Genomic DNA, 24,121 nt, shown 5'->3' with positions numbered 1-24,121 from the left:
AAAACATGACTCGTGATAGTGATCACGCAAACCAGTCATGAATTTGGGTCAGATCTGTCCAAAAGTTTCAACCAAAAATTACGCCCGCTCCTTGTTTTCCTTCTGCTTTGTTTTCTTTAAGTCAAAACATTGGGTTTCAACATTTTCTAAACAAAATGTTTTGACTTTCTGTTTTGCAATGACACATTCTCAGCAAAATACGCTTCAATTGAATTAGGAAGACACAAAGGGTTGCTGTGAAATGCCTGAACGATCAGGGGACCCAATCCAGCTTTTTCAATTCTGACAAGAAAACAGAATATCCTTCCGTTTAGACTAATACGGAACAAATAATTAAGTTTTCCCCTGCTCTCGGCCAGTAACCTGGCAAATTATTCACAGCTCTCCTGAGCACCATGGCTGCAAATGCTGGAGTGAAACCTCACACTGGGAGAAGGGACATGATTCTAGGGAAGAGACTGTCTTTCTTCAGGCCTTCCCAGTGCCTGGATTGCTGGAACACCGGTTGGTGGTTACAAGGAGAGAGGATATTCTCAAAATCTAGACTGAAATTCAAAAATTCGAGGCTACGCCAAGCCTATTTCTAACATTTCTGCTTCTCAGAAGAGGCACAAGCTCCACCATAACTGATTTTATTTTAGGAACATCATCCTCTTCTTGGTAATATTTTTAGCACCATGCTTTCTGCTAGTCAGCAAGTAAGGGACTGCTGTCTTGGGGTGATGTCAAGGAATCATCCAGATGAAAGACTTTCCTTGTAAATCATCTTGCAAAGACAGATGTCTCATTTGGCCTGAGTTAAGAGAATTTAGTCAGGGCAGCAAGCCACGGCGATGCTGTTCCTGAGACATTTCTGTTCAGCCATGTCTTGGTGTGGACTTACTTCCTCACCTCGCCACGGGATCCCACCTGAAAACCCATCTCTGGACAGGGAAATGGAAGTGCTCACCTAAAGATGAAGATGAAGAGCATTAGCAACATGCAGAACGTGGCCACATTGTCCATGGTCTTCATGAGGACTACAAGCTGGCGCTGGAGGGCTGGCATGAAGCGAACCAGCTTCAAAACTCGCATGAGCCGAAAGGTCCGCAGGACTGAGAGCCCTCCACCTTGCTGGCCCACTATCTCCCACACGCTGAGGGAGGAAAAAAAGGTCATTGCAGGATGAGAAGACAAATATTAACACAAAAGCATGGAGGAGAGGAAGCAAAGGGAGGATGAAATTCAGAGAGAAGAGGGATGGAAAGCAGGTGGAGACAACACTAATAGCCCTGGTGAGCTGGACACCATCCAGGTTTCCAAAAAGTAGAGCCCCGCTAGACTGGCAAAAACCGGCCTTCAAATCAGTGGGTGCGGCTGCATGGGCAATTACAGCCCTTGCACACACTGAAAAACCAGAGAGGTACTTAATTGGGCATCGGTTGCACCATTTGGGTCATAGACTTTCCCAGGACATTGGGACTGACAGCCTTCTGCTTGGGCCTCTCTCTAAAATGATCATAAAATAACCCAGATACACGTATTAGCAATTGTGTGCATTAGTTGTGTTGCAATGGTGCAATAATTTACAGCAGAGAAGTATGAAGTGTCATAGGAACGTATTCTACTACCTTCTGTTTAATTAAACAGCCAAACGAAGGGAAACACGCACAAAGAAAGCTCTAGGTTTGTACCTAATCACCACGATGATCCCATCAAAGATGTTGTATGGATTCTTAATGTAGCCAAAAGGACCATAAACGAGGACTTTCAACAGCATCTCCAGGGCAAAGAGGCTTGTGAAGACGATGTTGCTGATCTCCAGGGCGTTGGTAAGCTCCTCCGGCTGGGAAAGAGGAGGAAAGGGACACGGTCAGCAGCCCAGCTCCATTTGTCAGGCACATCCCAAATGACACCTGGAAGTACAAGTGCCAATGCCGCAAGCGTAGGAACACCGATGCTAACGGCACAGCGAGAAAATGGTAATGGATCACTCAAAGCCCAGAAGAGAGACAAAAAATACTATCAGAGTATTTAAGTCTTATGCACCCGCTGTAAATCGAGCACGTAAATCTAGCCATGGCCTTCGCGTTAATCACAGCTTTAGCACCACCTCAGGAGGTTTATGGAGAAGTGGCCTCAACGCTTTCGCATCCTCCAAACCAATTCTCCGTATGCAGAAGGGGTTGGACTCTTTGCTCACATAAGTATCTTTTTTATATAGCATCATCTAAAGCTTTAAGCTAAGATTTTTCAGGTGCCTTAACTGGAGTGGCTCAAAACCCACCGCCATCAGGAGGTGCCAAAAGCTGCTGCTGAGGAAGGACACGATCTCGGTATTCCAGACTGGCAATCTAAAAATAGAGGTATGAAAAAGCCTTAACAAACAGAATTCCAGTCATCTTGGCCCTCAATTAATACCTTTCATGTTTGCCTAGCACATTTCACAGAGGGTTCCCAACAATGCCTGCAGGCACCCAGCACTGTGCTTTCCCTGCCGGGTGGGCGGGCATTATTGGAAAACATATGGCAGAAGACAAAAACCGGTGGTGTAGTCTGTTTAGGATCAGTCGGTAGCAAAGGCAGGAGCAGAATCTGCAGTACCAGATCCCTTCTCCCCATTTAACCCCAACACAGAGCCGCAACTGCATGTTTCTACTTAAGGGCTTCATTAAAACCGGGAGCCGACGTCCCGCTGGCAGATGGCCGCGAGGTCGTGTCAGCAACGTCGAGATGCCCCGCAGGGCGGTGGGCTGGCACAGAGCACAAAACACCTTACACGCAGCGGGTCCCGGATTCCTCTTAGGGGTAGTTTGGCACTTAACTCGCTCAAATACTTTTCTAACTGCCCACGTGTAACCACCCGCGGCTTTAGATGCCTGAACCCCGTGGTGGGTTACGGCCAGACGTGCAAGCTTGCTGCAGCTACACCATAAGCAGAAGCCAATGTGCAGTACGTGGTGTTGACTGCTCCTACTGCTTACATCAAACACCTTCACGCTTGACCAAAAACTCCCTGCAACACACTGGACACAGCACAGCACACGTCGTGGCACATGCTGTAGAGTTTGACATGAGATGATCCAACCCAATCCAATGCCGCATCAGCCAGGAGAGGGAATGGCTCAGGAGCAGGGACTACACTTGACCAACTACACTTCAGAGCCCCAAGAAACTACAGCAACCAAAGGCTTTGCGCTGGCAAATAAAAGATCACAGAACATCCTGACTTGGAAAGGATTCACAAGGATCATCCTGTCCCTGCAAAAGACAACCCCAACATTCACCCTGTGTGCCAGAAAGCATTGGCCAAATGCTTCTGGGATATCGTCAGGCTTGGGAACATGACTTGCGTCCCTGGGCAACTGGTCCAGTGCCCCACCACCCTCTGCAGGAAGAACTTTCTGCTGATGTTCAACCTGACCCTCCCCTGGCACAGAAGAAAAAAGGGGGTGTTGAACACCTGCACTATCTCAACCATCCTCGCTGCGGCACAGATCCTTGGGTTAGAGCGTACCAAACACTCAATGTAGAGCCCAAATCACCTCCTGGCTGATCTAGAGCTAAACCACAAAATCTCCAGTTTCCGATATTAAACACAGCCCTGCTCTAAAATCCCATCCCTGTGGGAGCCCTCAGACACGAAGTAATAAATAGGCCGAGAACTTGTATGTCAAGCTGCACCTCAGGACAATTTCAAAGAGCTGAAAGTCTACATTAGTCACAAAAAAAATGCCAACTCATTGATGAGAGCCCTGGTGCCGAGGCAACTGCGCTGCTATCATTACCGCAGCAATGCTGCTGGAAAAGAACCGCGCTCCTGGAAGCTTTCCTTCGCATCCATCAGCCCCGCTAACTTGGGCCCCAGAGGCTGATTTCCACCCTCTGATCCCCACCTCTGTGACCACGCTGCCAAATTTAACCTCCCCTACAGGCACAACCTGGTTGAGCCCCTTGATGTGCGAGCACCCGGAGCCGTGGCATCCCTTCCCCGTGGGAGCTGACACGGAAAACCCAACCAGCCCCAGCAGGGAGGTTGTGTTAATAGCGTGGATTAAATGAAACCTTGCACGTCTCGAGCACCTTCTTGTTGGAGATGGCATTGGGATGTATAAATCTGGATGGGAAAGGCTGGCAGGGCACAGACAGGGGATGTGGGGAGTCACGGGGGAGGAGAGTGTATACTGCAACTCTCCCAGGACCCTCAGCACCCACTGGAAGGGCCATGACCCCTCCAGCCCATGAAACATCCCCCCTCGGTCCTCCTGGCTTAGGAGAGCCCCAAACACCGCTGGCACGGTACCCGTGCAGCTCAGCGATGCTCAGCACCTCCAGCAGTGCCAGATCCATCCCTCTGCCCCGTTTCACCCCTAAAAAGCTGCCTCCCCTCCAGCTCCTCCTTTTCCTTTTCCCTCGCAGGAAGCAAATCTTAATATTTGCTATGTTGCGTGTCCATAACAAGAACAAAAAGTGGGATCTCCTGAATCAGAGGCGAGAATTAAGATCCAAAAATCTTGAGATTAATGGCCAAAATGGGTTGAAAGAAAAAAGGGAAGCTCTCCTTTCACCCATCCGGGAGAAGAGGATGGTCTCCAGGGTGAGCCTCTGCTGGAAGCACACCAGCTGAAACCAAGGAGTTATTCTGCCTTGGGAAGCAACACATTCCTAAACAGTTGAGGTGGGGCGACAGGAATGACTCGGAGGATTTTTGCAGGCGGCTCTGGAGCGCTCTCCCCCGAGCCCCTCGCTCCCTCTTGGAGGGTCCCCAGAGCAGCTTTGAGCCCCTGCAGCAGCTCCAAGTCCCTTCAAGGGACGCGTCGCCGCAGCCAGCCCACGGGGCACCCACTCGGACTCCTGCCAGGGCCACCCCCGGGACTTATGGATAACAAGAGACGGGCTGAGAGCGCGATCCTGCCTATGGGGATCGCAGCCAGGCAGCGGGGATTCAGGCTGCTGAGAATGCCAGCTCGGGGGTTTCTCCGCAGCTCTAGATAATAAGTCTGTTTATAAGATACTTCTGCACCTAGAGAAATAACAAACGTGTCTGAGACCTCCTTCCTTCGACGTCACTACAACACAGCAGGAAAGTGGCTTTTCTCTCCCTCGCAAGCTGTCACCCCATCCCAAACAGGAACACAGAGCTTTGGAACCGGTGACCTGAAACACTTGGTACCCAAACTTCTGGAAGCTCTCCCCTCTGTTTCAATCCCCGGTTCCCTCATCCTTTTGCTCTGTACCGTAAATCAACTGATACTAAAAAAAAAAAACATAAATAAAAGTCAGATTGAAGAAGAACGTGGAACATTTTGTTCCCCTTATGCCCAAATAAAGGTTTCAAATCTCAGATGACGTAACTCAATAATTTTTATTTAAGTCAATTCACTGAAACCGCTCCCCTCCCGTGAGCGGCTTCGAGGCTGATAAACTGCCCTTTTCTGACAATAACCCTCTAATCAAAACCCTACTGAGCAGCTCTGGGCATAATGTACCTGGATAGTCCCCGACTCCTGCCACACCACCAGCTCCACGGGTCCTCGCCAGGCGTGGAGGAAAAGAGTCAGTAAAATCAAGCAGATTTCCCCTCCGAGGGCCACACCACGGCAGCCTGGGAGGGCAGCATCCTTCCTTTTAACTAAAAAATACAGCTGGAAAACAAACCCCTGCAGGACCCACCCTGGAAAGGGTATTTTGCAGAGAAGCACAGCCCGAAGGGCAGAGTCTGGGATTTCTTTGCAGCACGAAGCCTCCTGCCCATCACCCTGCTCACAGCACATCTGCCACAGCCTCAGCTTCGCCATCAGAAGAAGAGCCTGCTAATTCTCTCATCAGTAGCAGCAGTGACTAATTAAAAGGAAAGCATCCTATGATTAAAGAAAGAGTGAGATGCAAGCGCGATTCAGCTGTGGCACGAAACACCAGCTCTTCCCACCAAGCCTTTGGTAAATATTGGGGTTTGTTTCCAGGATACCTCACCTTGTTGGACACACAGACGTGATGTCCTGGATAAATCATTCCCTGTTAGCTCTCTGTTTGCGTAGTGTCGATCTGTTGATGTACCAAACAGCACATCGAGGAGCTCTGGCAGCACATAAAATCAGAGCAGACAGCGCGGTATCTCTCATAAACACCACATGGCAAAGGAAGGCGGCGGGAGGAGGTGAGCCGTGGGTACCCCTGCCTGGCAGGGTGCAAACCACGGCCGGGAGGAGGGGATGCTCTCTGCACCCTACCTGGAGGAGCACCAAGCAGGGCACTGACACAGGGGCAGGAGAAGGCAAGGGATGATGTCTCCGAGTACCAAATGTTGCCTTCAGGGGTATCTCAGAGCAGGAGGAGGCAAGGGGAGATGTCTCCAGGTACCTAATGCTGCCTCAAGGGCAGACTCGGAGCTGGGATAGCACTTTGCCCTTTCTCAGCATTCAGAAATAGGCTGTAAGGCTTTTATTTTGGTTTGGGTTTCTTTTTTTTATACTGAGCAGAAGGGGTTTCTGACAGCAGGAGGGACGTGTTCCATTCCCATCCGGGCACAGGACAGTGGCACACACTACCCCTCCCTGGGCACAAAGCTCCCGAGTGCCTGCTGAGCAAGCAGGGCTGCGGGCAACGCAAGGGGACGAGCGTGAGGACAGGGGCTGCAGGCATTAAAGAAGCGAGCCCCGAGGGCTGCGTTCCCAGCTCCTGAAAGACAAGCCCTGCTGCGTGATGAAGTGCAACCAAGTGACCTGGCAGATGGTGCACGGGGCTTACAAGGCTTCTGCCTTCCTCCAGCCACCACCCATATAAGGCACGGGCACGGCACAGGCTCTTCATCATCGTCAGATGTGCACCCAGTGCTGCGGGCATGGCCGGCACAGACCCATCTATCCCCATTTCATAGAATCATGGAATGGTTTGGGTTGGGAAGGACCTTAAAGCCCCATCCAACCTGGCCTGGAACCCCTCCAGGGATGGGGCACCACCACTGCTCTGGGCAACCTGGGCCAGGACCTCCCCACCCACACAGGGAAACATTTCTCCCTCAGATCTCATCTCAATCTCCCCTCTTTCAGCTGAAAACCATTCCCCAAGTCCTGTCCCTGCACTCCCTGATCCACAGCCCCTCTCAGTCCTGGAAGCTGCTCTAAGGTCTCCCTGGAGCCTTCTCTTCTCCAGGCTGAACAACCCCAACTCTCCCAGCCTGTCCTCGTACGGGAGGTGCTCCAGCCCTCGGGTCGTCTCCATGTCCCAAGCCTGGCCGTGCCCAGCCCCTGTCCCCGGGGACATCAGCACAGAAGAGCAGAAGTCTCCTGCGTTCCTTCCTCTCTATCTTGCTAACAATAAAATGAAACAGGGAAACCACTCTTGTCTTGCCACAGCCCAGAGGGAGGGATGGGTGACAGGCCAGGAGACAGATTCCTCCTGATCCCGAGGGCTCTGCTTCTATGAGCAGATCCAGAAGACCATGAAAACTTCTAACCCATTCAAACGGCTGCAGAATAAACCCCTTCTGAAACCATTACCATGGCAACTAAGGAAAAATAACACAGAAAGAAAATACCAACCTCAGCTCTTTCACAGGAAATACCAACAGCGTTTTACTGACTCATCACTTGCGGATTTTTAATATATATACATAAGAAAAAAATCAAACGGGTCAGACAAAGACTCAATTTTCAACCTGACACCACTCCATTAAGCTCCTCTGCCCGCTCTGCGTGCAGACACATGCACCAGATCTGCCTTAAAACAGCAGCCAGACCACGAGTCCTGGGGCAAAATGCAAGAAATTCTAATGAACGGAAGAAACTATTAATTAACAAAATGAGATGCCCTTACTTTGACCTTTCCCATGCTCAGTTTCCCATCATTCAGAGCTCATGACTGTGTCCTCAGTCAGGAACAAGCCTTCTCCACGCCCTACCCTCATCGCACCCGCTCTGGTTCCCCTGCCTCGGGGCACCCGCTGAGCCATAGCATCCAAAAAACCACATCGGTTCTCTTTGGCAAATACAGCTCCTCTACTCCAGATCCACTCACTACTTTATAAATAGAAACTCAATCCACACATACTTTCAGTGATGACATTCATTGTCTTTGGGGCTCCTTAAAAGGCATTGGGTTATAGTTATTGTCTGGGGTCCAGCAGCTCAAACCTGAGCTGTGCTTAATGGGAGCCTGATAGGAAAGGAGCCTGATAGGCTTTCTCGACTCATCCTTTGCCAAACTGGTTAAAGAAAACACTTAGAAAGTAGCAGAATTGCAGTGGGTTTAGAATCATAAAACCATGTAATGGTTTGAGTTGGAAGTGACTTCGAAGCCCATCCAGTCCCACCCCTGCCACAGGCAGGGACACCTCCCACTGGATCAGGGGCTCCGAGCTCCATCCAACCTGGCCTGGAACCCCTCCAGGGATGGGGCACCACCACTGCTCTGGGCACCCTGGGCCAGGGCCTCCCCACCTGCACAGCAAAATATTTCTTCCTAAGATCTCATCTCAATCTCCTCTCTTTCAGCAGAAAACCATTCATCTCATCCTATCCCTGTCCTCCCTGACCAAGAGCCCCTCCCCAGCTTTTCTGGAGCCCCTTTCAGCACTGGAAGCTGCTCTAAGGTCTCCCTGGAACCTTCTCTTGTCCAGGCTGAACAACCCCAACTCTCCCGGCCTGTCCTCATAATAGCTGCTCTCCAGCCTCTTCACCATTCCATGGGACTCAGCTCCTTGCTTCTGCAGGTGTGGGGTGGGAAGGGATATTTGTTAGCTGGAATGTGGAAGAATGGGTAGAAAGAGAGGAGATCAGCAGCAGAGGTGGAAGGCGAGTCCCTTCTGTGCAGACAGCTCTGATTTCTCTGAAATGAAAGCTGCTTTCCTCCCTTTCTTACAGCATTACTTGCCACGGCGTGAAATATTCCGTCTCCATTCAGCCCGTAACAAAACCCTCCTTTCCCACGCGGTGATAGGATAAAACTGAACTTGTTTGCTTGTCTGTCAAAGTCATTCCCTTTTAATAAATGTCTCTAAACCGTGAACTTCCCAGCAGCCTGCCTCCAGCCCAGCGAGCATGCTGCTCTTTCCGCGTCTCCAGCCCCAGGAGGACCCTGCATGGGGCCATGTCCTCATGCACCTCTGCCTCCTGTCCTCCCTAAGCCCAGGGTGAAAACAAGGGGATGAGTGCTGAGCGTGATGGAGAACCTCATCAACCAACCCTGAAGGACCTACCATGAACTATCGCTGCCCAACACCACAAACAGGACGTGCAGACCACGTTCTCCTCGGCCAGGCCCTGGGGCTGGGCTCTCTTTACCAGGAGGCACAGCAGATCTGCTTGCCTGAACTCCTTATCTCTCTCAGCTTGAGATTTCTGGATTAATATTATCCTAGAAAATGCAAGAAAAACATGAACTGGCTCATCCCTCTGCCCAGGTTTCGAAGGAGCTTAAGCTGAACAAAAGCTGCATTTCCACTTGGTCACACCTTGTAAGTACTTGAGATTTAAAGCCCTATATTTCTAGTTAATCTAAACCAAGTTTGAAACTTATCTCCCCATTAGTACTTGAGAAGGTGCCGGGGGAGGGAGGAAATCAAAAGAGAGAAAGAAAAAGGCTGTGTCGGTACAACTCCCGCACAGTTCTGCTGAACCCGGGTTTCTGATGCTGGGAACGTTATCTCTAATGCTGACAGGCATCCACGGGGGAAAAGCCGGTCCTTTCCTAACATCAGCAAAAACCCAATTATAACAAAGAGCTGAAATCCAGCAGAGATGAGGGAAAAAGCGCCTGGTTCCTGTCCCCGTTCCCACTGGGGGTTGGAATGGGTGGGAAGGGGCTCTGAGAGGACAGAGGTGGCAGCAGGGCAGAGTCATGGGCACCAACAGCCTCAGGATCGACCTCGACCAGGATAATCGGGGAAAGATGGACTAATTCTTGGAAATCACCAGCGATCAGGAGTGCTTACAGATGAAAGCATTTGCTGGTGCAAGCTGAGGATGCTCCAGAAGCTCCAGCTGAGTTTGCTGGCTCCTACCCAAGGGGAGCAACCACAATAATCAAAGAAGGAGCAGAGAGGAACGCCCATCTCTCTGCAGAGAGCAGCGATTTTTCATCCATGCAGGGATGAAGTGAGTTTAGAAAGCACGCATCATTTTCCCATTTCACTGAGCCACAGTCTCTTCTCAAGGCTGCCTGAGCAGAGATAACACGCGGGTACGGATGGCAGCTGAAACAACAGCTGTAATGATAGGATCTGAGGCAGCCCCGGTATTTCCAGCCTCTGAACTAAATTAACAGGAAAGGATTGACACTTAGGGCTCCCCATCCAGGGAGCTGAAGAGAACTTCAGTAGATGTCAAGGAATCCACGCAGGCTCATCCCTAAAGCATGCGGAGAATTGAATTATCTGATAAAACCCCATATGCTTTCCAGTTGAATGAAATCTCATTTAATTTTCAAATCATTCAGTCTCAGAACTAGGGTGAAGTCTGCTTTATAGGCCCAGCCAATTTCTTTTAATGACTACGAGGGCCATGGCACCTCTGCATTTTGTATGGCACTCTGGAAGAGCCTCGTGAGCTAGTCAATTAAAACACCAGAGCTCCGACAAGACCTCATAAACCCTTCAAATCGCTGCGAAGCGGAAGAACCCCGGAGGTCCATAAAAAGAATTACCCCCGACAAGAAACACAGAGCTGGTTTTTGAAGTCGGTGATCCTAGCGATTAACAGCTCTGATGACTTCCATTAGCGTTGACTTGACTCCTCCAGTCTCCAACAACAAACCCTTAATAAGAGTAATTTCTGCCCGAGCAGGAGCTAATTGAATACAGCACGTGCAAATCTATAGGGCACCTCGTTTTCCTGCCGTGGGACTGCCCCGTGCAGCTGGAGCGCTGAGAAGTTGACGCTAGCTACAAGCCTTGAGTTGGGCAACGCCAGCAGATGCCGAGGGAGGGGAAGCCTCGCTGCACTGCCAAAGCGTTGATCGCTTGGCTAAGAGTAGCTGGCACGGGGCTGGAGAGATGTGTAATGGAGTTAAATACAGACATGGGATCAACTGGAAGTGGGGATATCTTGAGGAAGAGAAGACTGCGCGTGACTGCAGGACCCCGAGAGCTCCCTGGAAGCGCTGGGGCAGATGGAGGTTGTCCAGGGAAAGGCTGTCATTGATTTACAGGGATGCATTCACATGCGAAGTGCCCTCCCGGATCAAAGCCTAACGAATCAGATTCATGCGAGGAAGCATCAAATTAGAAACCTCACCACAGAGAGAAGCCAGGCTGGGCTGTGAAAGCCACAAAAGCAGCTGGTGTGCAGGGATTAGGGGGCACGGCAGAGCTTTGTGATGCAGAGAGCCCCCCGAGCAGCCCCCGCTGCTGCCTGGCTGTGGGATGGGTCTTTGAGTCCCTGCACTCACAGGAATCAGTTTGAGAGAGGTGCAAGAGAGATCAAAACATTGTAGAAAAACAAAGGATTCCCTTCCTTCCTGACACAAATCCACATACATGAAAGAAGCTAAAATTGAGAGGTACTGGATCAACCCGACGGGGAGCTGCAGAGGTCAGACAGGGTGCTGCCCACAACCGCCCGAGGCAGCCAGACGGGGCGAGCTGGGCAGCAGCACCCTGCGAGTTGCAGCTCATCCCCAGATCCTCCACAGCCTCCTTGGGAAGCAAACGAGCACTCAGCAAGAGCTCATTTCGGCACACAGGGATTTCAAAGGAACAGCCTACATGTCCACGACAAATCTGCCACTGCCCTATAGCACTCCTGCAGCCAGCAGTAAAACCTTCAACTTAGCTTGGAACTAGTGGAGATTAGGATGCTCTTGACCACCAAGTCCTGGGGGCAAAGTGCTTCTGATCCCCGAGACACCCTTATGATTAAGGCAGTGCCCACAAATGGGCCTAGACCTGCTGTCCTCCAGCTTGCCGAGGACTTCGGGCACTAACAGACCCCCTAGCACCCCGAGACCACAAGCCTGCCACATCCCCGCTGCCCAACTCCATTACATCACATCTCCATGGAGCAATCAAATCTTCTTCCCACATGGAGAAATCAATCAGTGGTGTCATGACAGTTAATAATTTTCAGTTACCTTCTTTCCTGCACACCGATTCCAGCAGAAGCAGAAGTACATCAATACCATTTGGGTGACTATTATTAATGCTTGAACCTGGAGCCTAATGGTTCCTCCATGCTGGCAGGTTCTCTAACGTTGCTGCGGTTATTGACCCTTCACCTCCACTCTCCATCATCCTGGAGACCTGAAAATTTCCCATCCTCTGACATTGATTAAGATGACTCCCATGTTCTCCAGCCTCGGCTGTTTACATAAACAGACACTTTAATGCGTTCTACCAGCGAGCTTTGGCACAGATGGTTGATATTTCCACGCCGCAGCGGCTGTTAGATCGTAATGTCACCGGTGACAACTTTACATCATCTGTACTGTGCACACTCCGAGCTCCTGCAGTGGGATGCACTAGGAATTCAGCCTGAAGTACTGCCATGGGCTTAGGCTGCTCCTGCCTGCTGCAGAAAGAGTTTGCATCCCTTGGTTTGGGGCACTACTGCTTTGTGGGTTGCTACAACACCTTGCTGTACCTGGGATACTCCACCGGATCCCTCCTTGAAGAACTGCTCCCATGGATGATGAGTTTCTCTCCTGGAGTGCTGTCCCAAAGACTCGTTCACCCTTGTCATCTCTCCAATTTGCTTTTAAAAATTAACAAAAGGTTCTCTACTGCGTTCAGTTCTGGAGTCCTCAACACATAAAAGGATGTCGATGTGTTGGAGTGAGTCCAGAGGAGGCCACAGAGATGATCCCAGGGCTGGAGTACCTCCTGTACGAGGACAGGCTGGGAGAGTTGAGGTTGTTCAGCCTGGAGAAGAGAAGGTTCCAGGGAGACCTTAGAGCAGCTTCCAGTGCTGAAAGGGGCTCCAAGAAAGCTGTGGAGGGGCTCTGGATCAAGAAGTATGGGGACAGGACGAGGGGAATGGTTTTCTGCTGAAAGAGGGGAGATTGAGATGAGATCTTAGGGAGCAATGTTTTGCTGTGCGGGTGGGGAGGCCCTGGCCCAGGTTGCCCAGAGCAGTGGTGGTGCCCCATCCCTGGAGGGGTTCCAGGCCAGGTTGGATGGGGCTCGGAGCCCCTGATCCAGTGGGAGGTGTCCCTGCCCATGGCAGGGGTGGGACTCGATGGGCTTTGAGGTTCCTTCCAACCCAAACCATTCCATGATTCATTTTGTGATTCTACAGGTCAGAACCAATTTCCTCTTCCTTCCTTTAGGGACACCAGAGCTTCGGACTAATCTAGATCCAAGTCCCCATGAGCTCCTGCCATGGATTTGAACCCACTGCAGCTTTGAGGGGGCCAGTACAGGATTCTCCAGTCTCTTTCTTGTTATGTTAACAATGGTAAAACACCGCAGAGACGGCGGCTGAAATTCAAGCTCTATTTAAACAAATGGACGTGTAGGCTATAGTTCATTTAACGCGAGTTCAGACAAGGAAAATCGGAACAGCCAGGCAGCTCAATGCGAACCAGATTTTAAAAACAAAAACAAAACCCCAAAGCCCTTCCTTCAAGGAAGCCCTTGCTGAATTCTTTCCCCTGCTGAGGAGTCCAACATCACGCCTTGTACTAAAGCCTTTGCGTTTCACTCCAAGGAAGGATTTGGAAGAGGGAAAAAAAAAAAAAAGCCAAAGCAGCACATTATGGAACAGAGTCTGGCTGACAGCCAGGGCTGGGGGGAAGCAGCACAGGCACCCTCTGGTTTAGCAGCACATTTCCCTCCTGCTCTATGGCAGAACAAGCTTTTGCAAAGCCCCAATCGTTTGAACCCGCAGAGCTGCCGAGTCTCAGCCTCCCTAAGGCGAATCAGTCAATTGGTTCAACAGTGTATTTAAAATCCCCCAGAGCCTCCCTTTAAATCACCTTTATATCCCTCTACCCAAGGCTAATAGTTTCTACCTGCATTTTGCTTCATCTCCATAGAAAAACAAGCTCTTTAGCAGTCACATTAATAATCCGCAGCAATCTGCTTGTCATTTCCCTGATGGAAAATTTCACACCGCTGCCCAGCAGCCACGGCACGGCGAGCGCCGCGCACACCTCAAACCGCTCGGCTTTCCTCCCGCTGAACCCAGCGGCCGCGAGAGAGGCGAGAGTCAGAGCTGGAGGGCTGGGGAGGATGGGCAGAGAGGCAGAGCGGAGCCTGTCAGGAGCACCTACAGCTCACGCACGTGCAAGGACCACGTGGAAGCAACCTGGGGCTGAGAAAGTCGGGTCAGAAGGAGCTTAGAGGAAAGGCAGCTCCCAGCCACACAACGGAAAACTCTTTGTTGATAATGACTTTGCAGTGGAAGGTGGTCTATGGAGAGGAGCTTTGGGACAGAAGGTTCTAGATGAACCCCCAGGGACACAAACTGCCTTTTCTACGTGCATCCAGTCCCCCTGGCCGTGGGTGCTCAGTCAGGCCACACCGCCTGATGGGCGAATGCAAACAAACAGCAAGAGGTGAGGCCTATGCTTTCAACACACACTCGATTTCCACTCATTTATTCTTCAAAGAATCGCTTTCATCCTAAATATCCCAGCCTGGCCTTCTTTGATTGCCGAGTCTGTTAAGCAAGTCACTGAAAGACTGTTTTGATCTTCTAGGCATCTTCCATGGAGGAAAGCAGTTCTCTCCAGGATGCCCAAGATGAGACACAAAGCCTCCAGAGCAGCGTTCTTCTCTCTCCTGGCTACAGCCTCAGCTGACGAGCTCACATTTTGAAGTCCAGGATGCTCTGGTGGTCCCAGACCTGCTGAATTCCACCTAAAACTATTAGGGCCAGGTGGGAGGGCAGAAGCCTTTCTCCTCCCAGAGTAACCACCAGTCCTCCTCTCACACAGTAGCTGCTCGTGTGTCCTCTCCCCCCAGCACGGTGCTGGTAAACAACACAAGGCTTTTGACATGGCACCATAAACCATATCCTGAAAGTATCCATCCTAATATAGCCCAGCGTCCCCAGGGTGGCCTCCTGTGAAAAGCTAAGAGGTAAATATTCATTAAATAAGCCGAGAGCTCAATATAGAAAGTCACAGAGTCAAGTGCTCTTCAAGCCCCCTCTCTTCTTTGCAAACAACCAGGCAACGAAGATGGATTTGGTGAGGTTGATCACCCACACTTTTAGGAAAGGTTCTTCTAAAAGAAAAAAAAATCTCACGTTTCAGTGTTTATAATCTCCCCTCTAATTCCTGCTCTCACAACTGTCAGATTATGAAACAGCAGACTATAAGCCTCCCGCGCCTACAGAAAAACACCTCTGCTCTCTGCCACCGCTCTGAGCAGATGAACTAATAAAAACAAGCTCCGCTTTTCACTCCAAATGCCTGGGAGAAAGGAATCTGGAACAGTAGTAGCTTTAAAATTCCGTCAAAGAAAGCAACCACCCACCGTGTCTGGAGTCCCCCCACGCTTATCAGCTCCCTTCACCCTGTTACCAGAGAACCACCACAAAAATCTGCCTCTTCCCTTCCAGCTGCCTGCGGGGACGCGCCGGGGCAGAGGCCAGCCCCCCGCTGCCCTGTTTTTCCCTGAGTCAAAGAATTAAGGAGCTGTGTTGCCTTCAGGGTCTTGGATGATGGGAGCTTGCTCAGCCACCCACCCCGGGTGGGATGGGCCCCTGGGAGAATCGTGGAATCATTGAGGTTGGAAAAGACCGCTAAGATTAAGCTCAACTGTCAGCCCAACCCCCTGTGCTTCCTAAACCCAAGTGCCATGGCCACAGGTTTTTTGAATCCCTCCAGGGATGGAGACTCCACCACTGCCCCGGAGAGCCTCTGCCAGGGCTTCACCACTCGTTCGGTGAAGAAATTGTTCCTACTATTCAATCTAAACCTCCTTGAGGCCGATTCCTCTCATCCCATCCCTTGTTACTTGGGAGCAGAGACCAACACCCACCTCACCACACGCTCCTTTCCAGGAGCTGCAGAGAGCAATGAGGTCTCCCCTCAGCCTCCCCTTCTCCAGACTAAACAGCCCCAGGTCCCTCAGCTGCTCCTCATAAGACTTGTTCTCCAGCCCCTTCCCAGCTCCATTCCATTCTCCAGACACACTCCAGACCCTCAATGTCCTTCTCGTAGTGAAGGACCCAAAACTGAACCCGGGATTCGAGGCGCAGCCTCCCCAGTGCTGAGCGCAGGGGGACGATCCCGTCCCTGCTCCTCCGGCCACACCGCGGCTGATCCAAGCCAGGATGCTGTTGGCCTTCTTGGCCACCTGTGCCACTGCTGGATCATGTTCAGCCACGTACACACGTGGTGGGAGCCTACACCGGCGTCTCCCAAAGATGCTCCTGATGAAGGGCAACAAGCTTTGACAACCCGCCCCTGGACAGCTGCAAAGACACAGCGGATCTGCTTTCACCCTTCAGCCAGAGGAGGAAGATAACGGTTTATTAGTTCCCTGAGCCACCTCCCCCAAGGTTCTTAGAAGATGATCTTCCCGATGTTATTAAATAAAAGTGGAATCATTTAAACCTCCCTGCAGAGCGCCCACCAAGGACAGCAGATGAAGGTGAAACCTGCAGGACTTCAGAGAGTATCGTCGTTTAATGTGTACTGAAAACAATGGTGAGGCAGCCAGACTGTGTTAGGACGTCAGGGAGAAGGTGCTGGCTGGAAGGGACACATTTAGCACAGCCGTGTCGCCCTGGCACTCGGTCACTGAGGCATTAATGCCACAGGACACAGAAACGTGGAGCTGGTCTGCAGCCACCATCGCTGCCACCGAGAGCGGTGGGAGAGACCCTTCTGCATGTGGCTGCGAGCAGCTCTGCAAATCCGAAACGTGCCAGGAAGGGAGAAAAGGCAACAGCCACGCCTCGAGACACAAGGGAGCTCCCAGTAAAGGGTAGCGCTGGGAGGGGAGAGTGCTGACATCCCAAGAGAAGCACTGTGCAGTTGGGAGCCCTTGAGCATTGCAGGGGGGTTACAGCAAGGTTTCGCAACGTCTCAGCGTCCTCACTAACAAATTCTTCACCCCAAATCCAAACGAAGCGTGCATCTGCAGCACCAAGCCATCCCATGCCTGCAGCAGGACCAAGCACACCACACCAGCCCCAAAACCTACCAGACCGTGCAAAAAGCCTCTCTAGAAGCAAAGCCCTTGTCATCCTTATGGAGATGTTTCAGGAGGAACGTGGCAACTCCTTTTCTTAATGACTTTATACAGGGAAACGCTCTGCTAGGTTACAAGTGTGAGAGAGGCTGGAGCAGAGGCAGCCTCTTGCCTGCAAGGACTCAGATAATCGAGCAGAGGAATAGCCAGCGATGCGTCTATTTTGGACTCAGCCTGCTGTAGTGTTCACCGGGGAGGCAAAGGCATTTGTTACCTCCTCTCCAGGGACTGCAAATTCAATAGACTTCCCTGCCTGCAGCTGCACCCACCCTGGAGCCCGCAGCCGCCGGCAACACTGCCGGGCTGGCACAAACCCATCGGCAAACGGCTCCTCTCCCTCCTTGGCCCCCGTGCCACAGACACCAGCAACGTGCGGTGCTGCCCACATGACAGTGGTCGCGGCACAGTACAGAGCATCCCTGGTGCTCACGCAGCCCAGTACCAGCCAGGGTGATCGCTGCCTGCGAGCTGGAAGCAGGTTCAGAGGAGAAAAATCAGCCTTGCTCTATCCTAGGACCCTTCTTGATGCACCCTGATGCCTCTCACCCCAAACCATCCTGCCAGCAGCCGGAGTCAGGCACACAGCACCTCCAGCATCCACACTGCACCAGGACAGTGCTCACCTGCTCGTGGTACTCGATCCCCATGCTGAGGGTGTTGATGAGAATGGCCACCATGATTCCACGGCCAAAATATTTGCTGTCCACAATCTTCCGGAAGGTCTCGCACACCACATGCCAGAAGGCCAGCACCCGGCTCGCTTTCCTGGCGCGGGCTCTGCCACGCTGCGGGTCCCGCTGGTCGCTGTAGTGGGCATCCTGCGTGAACTCATAGACCCCCTCGCTGTCCGAGTCGGCCGTCTCGTTGTCTGTCAGCTCGCCCTCGCCCGCCAGCACCTTGAGGCAGTAAGGGCAACTCTCAGGGTTGCAGGAGCCGCCGTCCAGCTTCGTGCAGGGGCTGGAGATCTTGCAGGAGCTTTGGCAGGGACCTGGAACAGCAGAAGGGCAGGACCAGGGCAGCCTGTCAGCCAGGATGGGTTGGTACCACACCATTGCCCCTGACACAACAGGCGTTCCCCAAGGGGAAAAGGGCTCCTGCTGGGTTAAAGAGCCCTAGGGGGAACCCAAGTGCCTTCTCCCCAGTTACTAAGCCCTCTTTTGCTGCCCCCAGGCAGACACTGCCACCAGCCCAGGAACACCCAGCCCACCTCCTTCTACCTCTGGCCATTACAGCTGGGAGAAAGCAATCAGCTCCCTTGGCCCTAACAGGCTCCAGGCCATAATTATCCGGAGTGCCGCTGGCAGCAGCCTCCTTTCTGGCTCCTGCTGTTCACTGATGCTCTGGAATCACCAGCTTCCCTCTCTGCACGCTGCCCCCAGCACCGCTCCCAGCTGCCAGGTGGCTCCTGGGTGACAACGCCAGCGGGATATTCCCCAGAATCCCACCAGGGAGCTGCCAGGGCAGAGACTATCTGCAAAGAACACACCCGCACGCAACATTATGGATAAAAACCCAGCGCTAAATCATCCCAGAGCCCAGCATTGTGTATTCTGTCTCCAGGCAGCTCTGGGCTGGGGGCAGGACTCTGTCTCTTCTCTGCACAGGTCAGTGCCACCGCGGTGGGCTGGAAAACGCACTGACTGCCTGGTAAAACCTGGCCAGAAACACTGCTTGGAGGCTGAGAGGGGTTGGACTAGACTGGCCTTGAGCTCTCAAACCTCAGGGCGTGGAGGGAGGAGGCGCATCTTGCGGTGAAGGCATGAACGCCCCAGTGCAGTTGCTGCGTTCGGGGTCTGGCTCTGTCATGGGTTTTCTGATTTTTAATACTCGCCCTCTGCAATTGCCATCGTGTAAAACAGACACTTGAGCTTCCCCGAGCCCCATGTTCCGCAAGGAGCGGAGCTACATAGTGCTCGAGGGATGTTCTAGGACTCAGCTCTGCAAGATGTCCATCCCCAAGCTCTGCAGCAAGCGGGGGGCAACACAGCCACCTCCAACCCCTGTGTTTCAGCAAGGAAGGGATGCGGCCACTCGGAAGCGGCCAAGCTTGGCTCCAGCTGAGTTAAGGAGTGCAGGGGTTTGGGGAGGGTTCTCTGTAACTGCAGAATAAATTGGTTTGACTGGGAGGATGGGGACGAGAAAGAAGACGGGCTCCTTGAAGACATTCATTTCCCTCGGATTTTTGCAAGTCTGGGTGGTTGAAACCTCTCTCCTGGTCATAGAATCATAGAATAGTTTGGGTTGGAAGGGACCTTAAAGATCATCCATTTCCACCCCCCCTGCCATGGGCAGGGACACCTCCCACTGGATCAGCTGCCCAAGGCCCATCCAACCTGGCCTGGAACCCCTCCAGGGATGGGGCAGCCACAGCTTCCCTGGGCAACCTGGGCCAGGGCCTCACCACTCTCATAGTGAAGAAATTCTTCCTAATGTCCAGTCTAAATGTGCCCCTCTCCAGTTTATCCCCATCGCCCTCATCCTATCGCTATAAGCCTTCACAAACAGTCCCTCCCCAGCTCTCCTGTAGCTATAAGACGCATTAGGGTAGGTCAGAATATTCACATTGGCTCACCTGGAAAGCCATCGCTTTTCTCCGTAACGTGGACTGAAAAGAACCCTGCAGGGATTCAGAAAGAGAAAGAAACAAGGTCATAGCCTGGATTTCTGCAAGGCAACCCCAGCCCGACGCCCAGCCCCAGGCTCACCCGTGCTCTGCGTCTCCAGCAGCTTGTGCATGGTGCTGTACGGCCCGGGCGGGATGTTGAGGCTCGTCAAGGTGCTGCTCCCGGCCCCGACCGCCGCCTCCCCCAGGCTCTTCTCCTTCAGAATCTCATGGGAGGTACTGGGGTGCACCGTAGGGTACACCTTGCTGCCCACAATGTTCTTGGGGATCCCCTCTGGGCTCGGCAAGCCAAGGCCCGGCTGCGGAAGGGATGACCGGCAGCGCACCGGCTCGAAGTGGCAGTCAGCGTGGTAGATGCTGTGGACGGACTCGGTGTTGCTGGGAGAGGCGCTGGGGGTCCCGTGAGGGTTTGATGCCGAGGGGGGCAGCATCAGCCGGTTGGTCCCGTTGTGGAGCGAACTGGTCTCCACGTCGCTGATCTCTGGGCTGGCACGAGGCGCTCGCAGGTTCCCGTTGCCCACGTGGTAGTGGTGGTGGTGGTGGTGATGGTGGTGGATGAGGTGGTGCACAGAGGACCTCTTCCTGCTCCGGCGCTTCCTGGTATGCCGGTCAGCCCCTGCCTTGCTCGTGGGGCTGGGGAGAAAGCCCATCCTCGCACCTGCCACCCGGTAAACCGCGACGAGCTGCTTGCTGCCTTTCCGGGCGATGTAAACCAGGTACTTGAGGAGTTCGTCGTAGCAGCTGCCCGGTTCCGAAAAGCTGGCGAGGGTGCTGGCGTTGGACAGGTAGCGCACCCGCTGCTCCTTCATCAGCTGGCTCTCGCGCTGCTTCGTCTCCGAGAACTGCGTTGCGATCACTACCAGGCAGAGGTTGATCATGAAGAAGGAGCCCACCTAAAGGGACAGAAGCCGTCAGCCACCGCGGGGTGGCCATGCCCACCCCATAACCTCCCCCTGGCACAAGGGATGGGGGGCAAACCCCCGCCAGCCCCAGCCGTGTGTCAGGGACCACCCGTCAGGACCGAGGAGGGGCTGAGCGCCCCCGGGGACTCCCACGCCAGCGCTCCATGGAGGGCGTCAGAGATCAAAGCCAAGAGAAGATTATTTTGACAAAAAGCATTTGCTCTTTTAAGATGGTGTTTTTCTCCCTCCGCACACAGCGGTTGTAATTATGACAATTAGTGGCATTACGATGAATGCACTGAGCTCTCCTGATAGGAGTGGTTTTTTTCTGGCAGCGTGTGGGCAGCTTGCGAGCAGATCCCTTTCCTCTGCTAACGGGATTTGCGGGTGACTGTTACGCAAGGGCATCAGCAATCTGTACCCACAGCTTGGAGATTTGCTTTCCAACCAGGGTTTCATGAGGTTCTGCCTTCTGCAGAGCGCAGCTTGGATCACAGAGAATTACTGGCGTACTAACGGGTATCACACACCGCGAGCAGTACTCGCACGGCATCTGGAAAAGTACTGCTTGCCCTTCCTCTCTGTTGTTTTGGGGGATGCTGAGAGCGAGGGATTGTTTCTTTTTTCGGGGAAGCTAATAGATGCACCAGAAAAAGAATCGTGGACTAAACGACCTCCTACCTTCTCATCAGGGTTTGATGAGGAGCAGAAATCCCCACAATGGCCTAATGGAAGGCGTGCAGCTATTTTTCTGGATTTAGTCCAATTAGAGTGGAAGAAAGGGACTCATTTCACTTATCTCAGATACATCTGAGTGAGGCACCTAATGATCCTTCAGAGTCAAGAGAGAAATAGGCACATCAAGTCTTCAATGCATCTAATTTATTTTGGATGTCTACCTTCGGAGGAGATGAATCACTCTCTTAAAGCACCTATTTTTCTCCCTTGACGATAAAGGGAGTCTAGACAACGAGCTCAGCCACTCACGGGAGACAATTCTGCTTGCATAGACAAAGCCCATCACGGAGCCCACCCCACAGAAGCTCTTTGTTGGCTCCTTTGTGGGTGGTCTCAGATGATGCTGTGCAGTGTGGGTGGGCTGTGGGCACTAATCCTTTCTTCATGTGCTTTCTGAGTTTGGGACTGTCTTCCTGGAACGTCCCCTCTGCACCAACAACCCAGCCAGCTGGGTTCTTCGATATAGGGGGATTTCTGGGCAGCCTCCTCCCCTTCCAGAGCTCAAAAGCTGACGAAAGATAATTTGCCTACTTTAAACTTAAATTCAAGGTGGCAAAAAAGGGAGAGGACCTTGGAGCACAAGGTGAGAAGCAGTAGAAACAGCAGCAGCAGAAGTCTATCAGCCATAGCTCAGAAGCACCTTTCTTTCCTTCATGTTTGCAGCAAGATAGAGCTGCAAGGCAACACCATCTTGAAGCTGCACACCTTCCAGCAGGCTGGTTCCTACCTCAGCCCTTACGTTCCCTGTATTATCTGCCCTGTTCCTCTGGGTGACCCACCCTGCCCCTCCCCAAACGCCAGGAGGTGCCCTGTGTTCCCCTCAGGCCACTCACAATGATCAGGAGGATGAAGTAGATGAAGTTGTAGAAGGAGTGTGCATCCATGACAAAGTACATGATGTCCACCCAGCCTTCCAGCGTGATGACCTGGAGGAGACAGGGAGGGAAAACAAACCCATCGAGGCTCAGTTACAAGAGCAAGTGCACAAACAACTCTCCTCCTGGCTGGGCCATTTCTGGCACCCCACTGGGTGCAGTGCAAGACAGCGAGGAGCCAACTCCTGCTCCCATCAATGCCCGTAGCCACGTTGCCAGTTTTCCACTCTGAATTCCAGCCCTTCTCTTCCAGCTGGACCTAAAGCCCACTGCTGTATTTTGCAGAGGGAAGAGCAGCCTCTAGGCTCTGCTCCACATCAGGATGCTCTCCTTGCACATACACAGAGTTTAGAGGCTCGGATTTTGTTCACACATGCGAGATGGAAGCATCTTCAAAGAAGGCATCAAATTGTATCCCTGACATTTTGATCGCCCAGGCATGACTGTATAGGGCGTTCGAGTGCAAAATAACCCCCAGGAATGCGATTACGCATCCCCTAGGAACACGTGGGGAGGCACAACTGGTTGTTCCCCAGCCTGTGACAGACAGACCACAGGGCTCACCTGAAATATCGCGATCCAGGCGTAGCCGATGTTATCGAAGTTGATGGCTCCCTTGAAGGGGTTGTGCTCCCCAGCAGAGCAGTTGGTGTAATACTGGTTCCAGTTGACACAGGACGTGTTGGTGGTGTCATTGTAGGAATAATAATCCAAGGTGCACTCGAGACCCTCCTCCCTCCGCGTTGGGATACTCCGGCAGTAGCGCATCCCGTTCTCCCGGGGCTGGGAGCAGATGAAGGGGTTCTCATCTTCATTCTCCGTCTGGTAGTATCGCTCCAAATCCACTGTGTAGGGGCTGAAAGAGTCCAGACAGGGCTGAGGTTTGCACGTGGACTGCAGGCAATCTGGCAGGGTTACAACTGTAGCAGCAAAGTCCAACAGCTTTTATTCTGGATCTTAAAGGGATGTTCTGCAGCCCCAGTGGGCGAAAGGATGTCCCTAACTGGGGAAACTGAGGCAGGGGACTCGGCCACTCAGCAACTCCTCTAGTGGCACTAGTCCATCTGGAAGCACTCTGGCTTTGACTTTAGGGTACTAAGAGCAGGATTCAGCCCAGCAGGGCTTCTCTGAAATGTCTTTGCTGCACTAAGATGGAAATCAGTCAGCTTAAGCTCCTGTATCTCCTGTCCTCCTGGAGATGCTATGAATGGCTTGGGGAGACTCTAAGTACAAGGACCTCCCAAGCTTCCTAAAACCAGAGGCAGGGCCTTCATCTGCATTTCGCAGTGCTTGTTCAGCCCATAGATAAGCTCTAAATTCCCTCCAAGGGTGGCCTCACCACAGCAAACCAGGCCAAAAAAACTCTTCAGGGAGATGAAACAACCCATGGCCAGCCAGAAACCGGCTTCTTGCTCGGCACAAAGCTATCTCCTTAATTCTGCCAGGGCTCCCACTAAAGCTTGCAAAGATATTTTTAAGCCTAGTTCAGCCCGGTTAATTCCTGCAGAATTGCCTTTAATACCCTGCAAAGCTTATCTAAACCCTGGAATTCTGGCTCAATTAAACAGCACCCAAACCTGTGGCTCTATTGGATTTACTCGGTGGTGAAGCAGTCCCTCTGCTCTGCTGCCTTTTACTTAACAGGGATGTGCCCTGGGAATGACTCTCCCAACCGCCCTTTGAGGGCACAGCCTGCAGGAGGGGGGGCAGTTGGGTGGGAGAAGATAAAACGTGCGTGATGCCAGCTCCAGACCTGAGAGCACCGGCCTCGCCACAGCGACACCGTCACGACCCCACTGTGTGCAAACGAGAGGCTTTGGGCTTCCAGGACTTCTCCAGCCAGGTGTGGATCCAGTGTGGATCC

General features: G+C 52.4%; 1 protein-coding gene across 21 annotated transcripts in view; it reads right to left on the bottom strand.

Moving 5' to 3' along the window:
- Window positions 1-24,121, bottom strand: part of CACNA1G (calcium voltage-gated channel subunit alpha1 G) — a 148,229-nt gene that overhangs the window by 67,267 nt on the left and 56,841 nt on the right. For all 21 annotated transcript variants that reach the window (XM_054083097.1, XM_054083079.1, XM_054083092.1 and 18 more), the window contains exons 6-12: window positions 22,822-23,113; window positions 22,216-22,308; window positions 19,825-20,635; window positions 19,692-19,736; window positions 17,743-18,107; window positions 1,674-1,825; window positions 950-1,135 (exon numbers count right to left, since the gene is read on the bottom strand). In XM_054083097.1, the coding sequence (XP_053939072.1) occupies window positions 950-1,135; window positions 1,674-1,825; window positions 17,743-18,107; window positions 19,692-19,736; window positions 19,825-20,635; window positions 22,216-22,308; window positions 22,822-23,113 (1,944 nt within the window). The remainder of the gene's footprint in view (window positions 1-949; window positions 1,136-1,673; window positions 1,826-17,742; window positions 18,108-19,691; window positions 19,737-19,824; window positions 20,636-22,215; window positions 22,309-22,821; window positions 23,114-24,121) is intronic.

The sequence above is a fragment of the Cuculus canorus genome, chromosome 18 (assembly GCF_017976375.1).
Source record: "Cuculus canorus isolate bCucCan1 chromosome 18, bCucCan1.pri, whole genome shotgun sequence".
In the NCBI taxonomy this organism is placed as follows: Eukaryota; Metazoa; Chordata; class Aves; order Cuculiformes; family Cuculidae; genus Cuculus; species Cuculus canorus.
The sequence above is the reverse complement of the archived record's forward strand: the minus strand, read 5'-3'. Positions and strand labels throughout refer to the sequence as shown.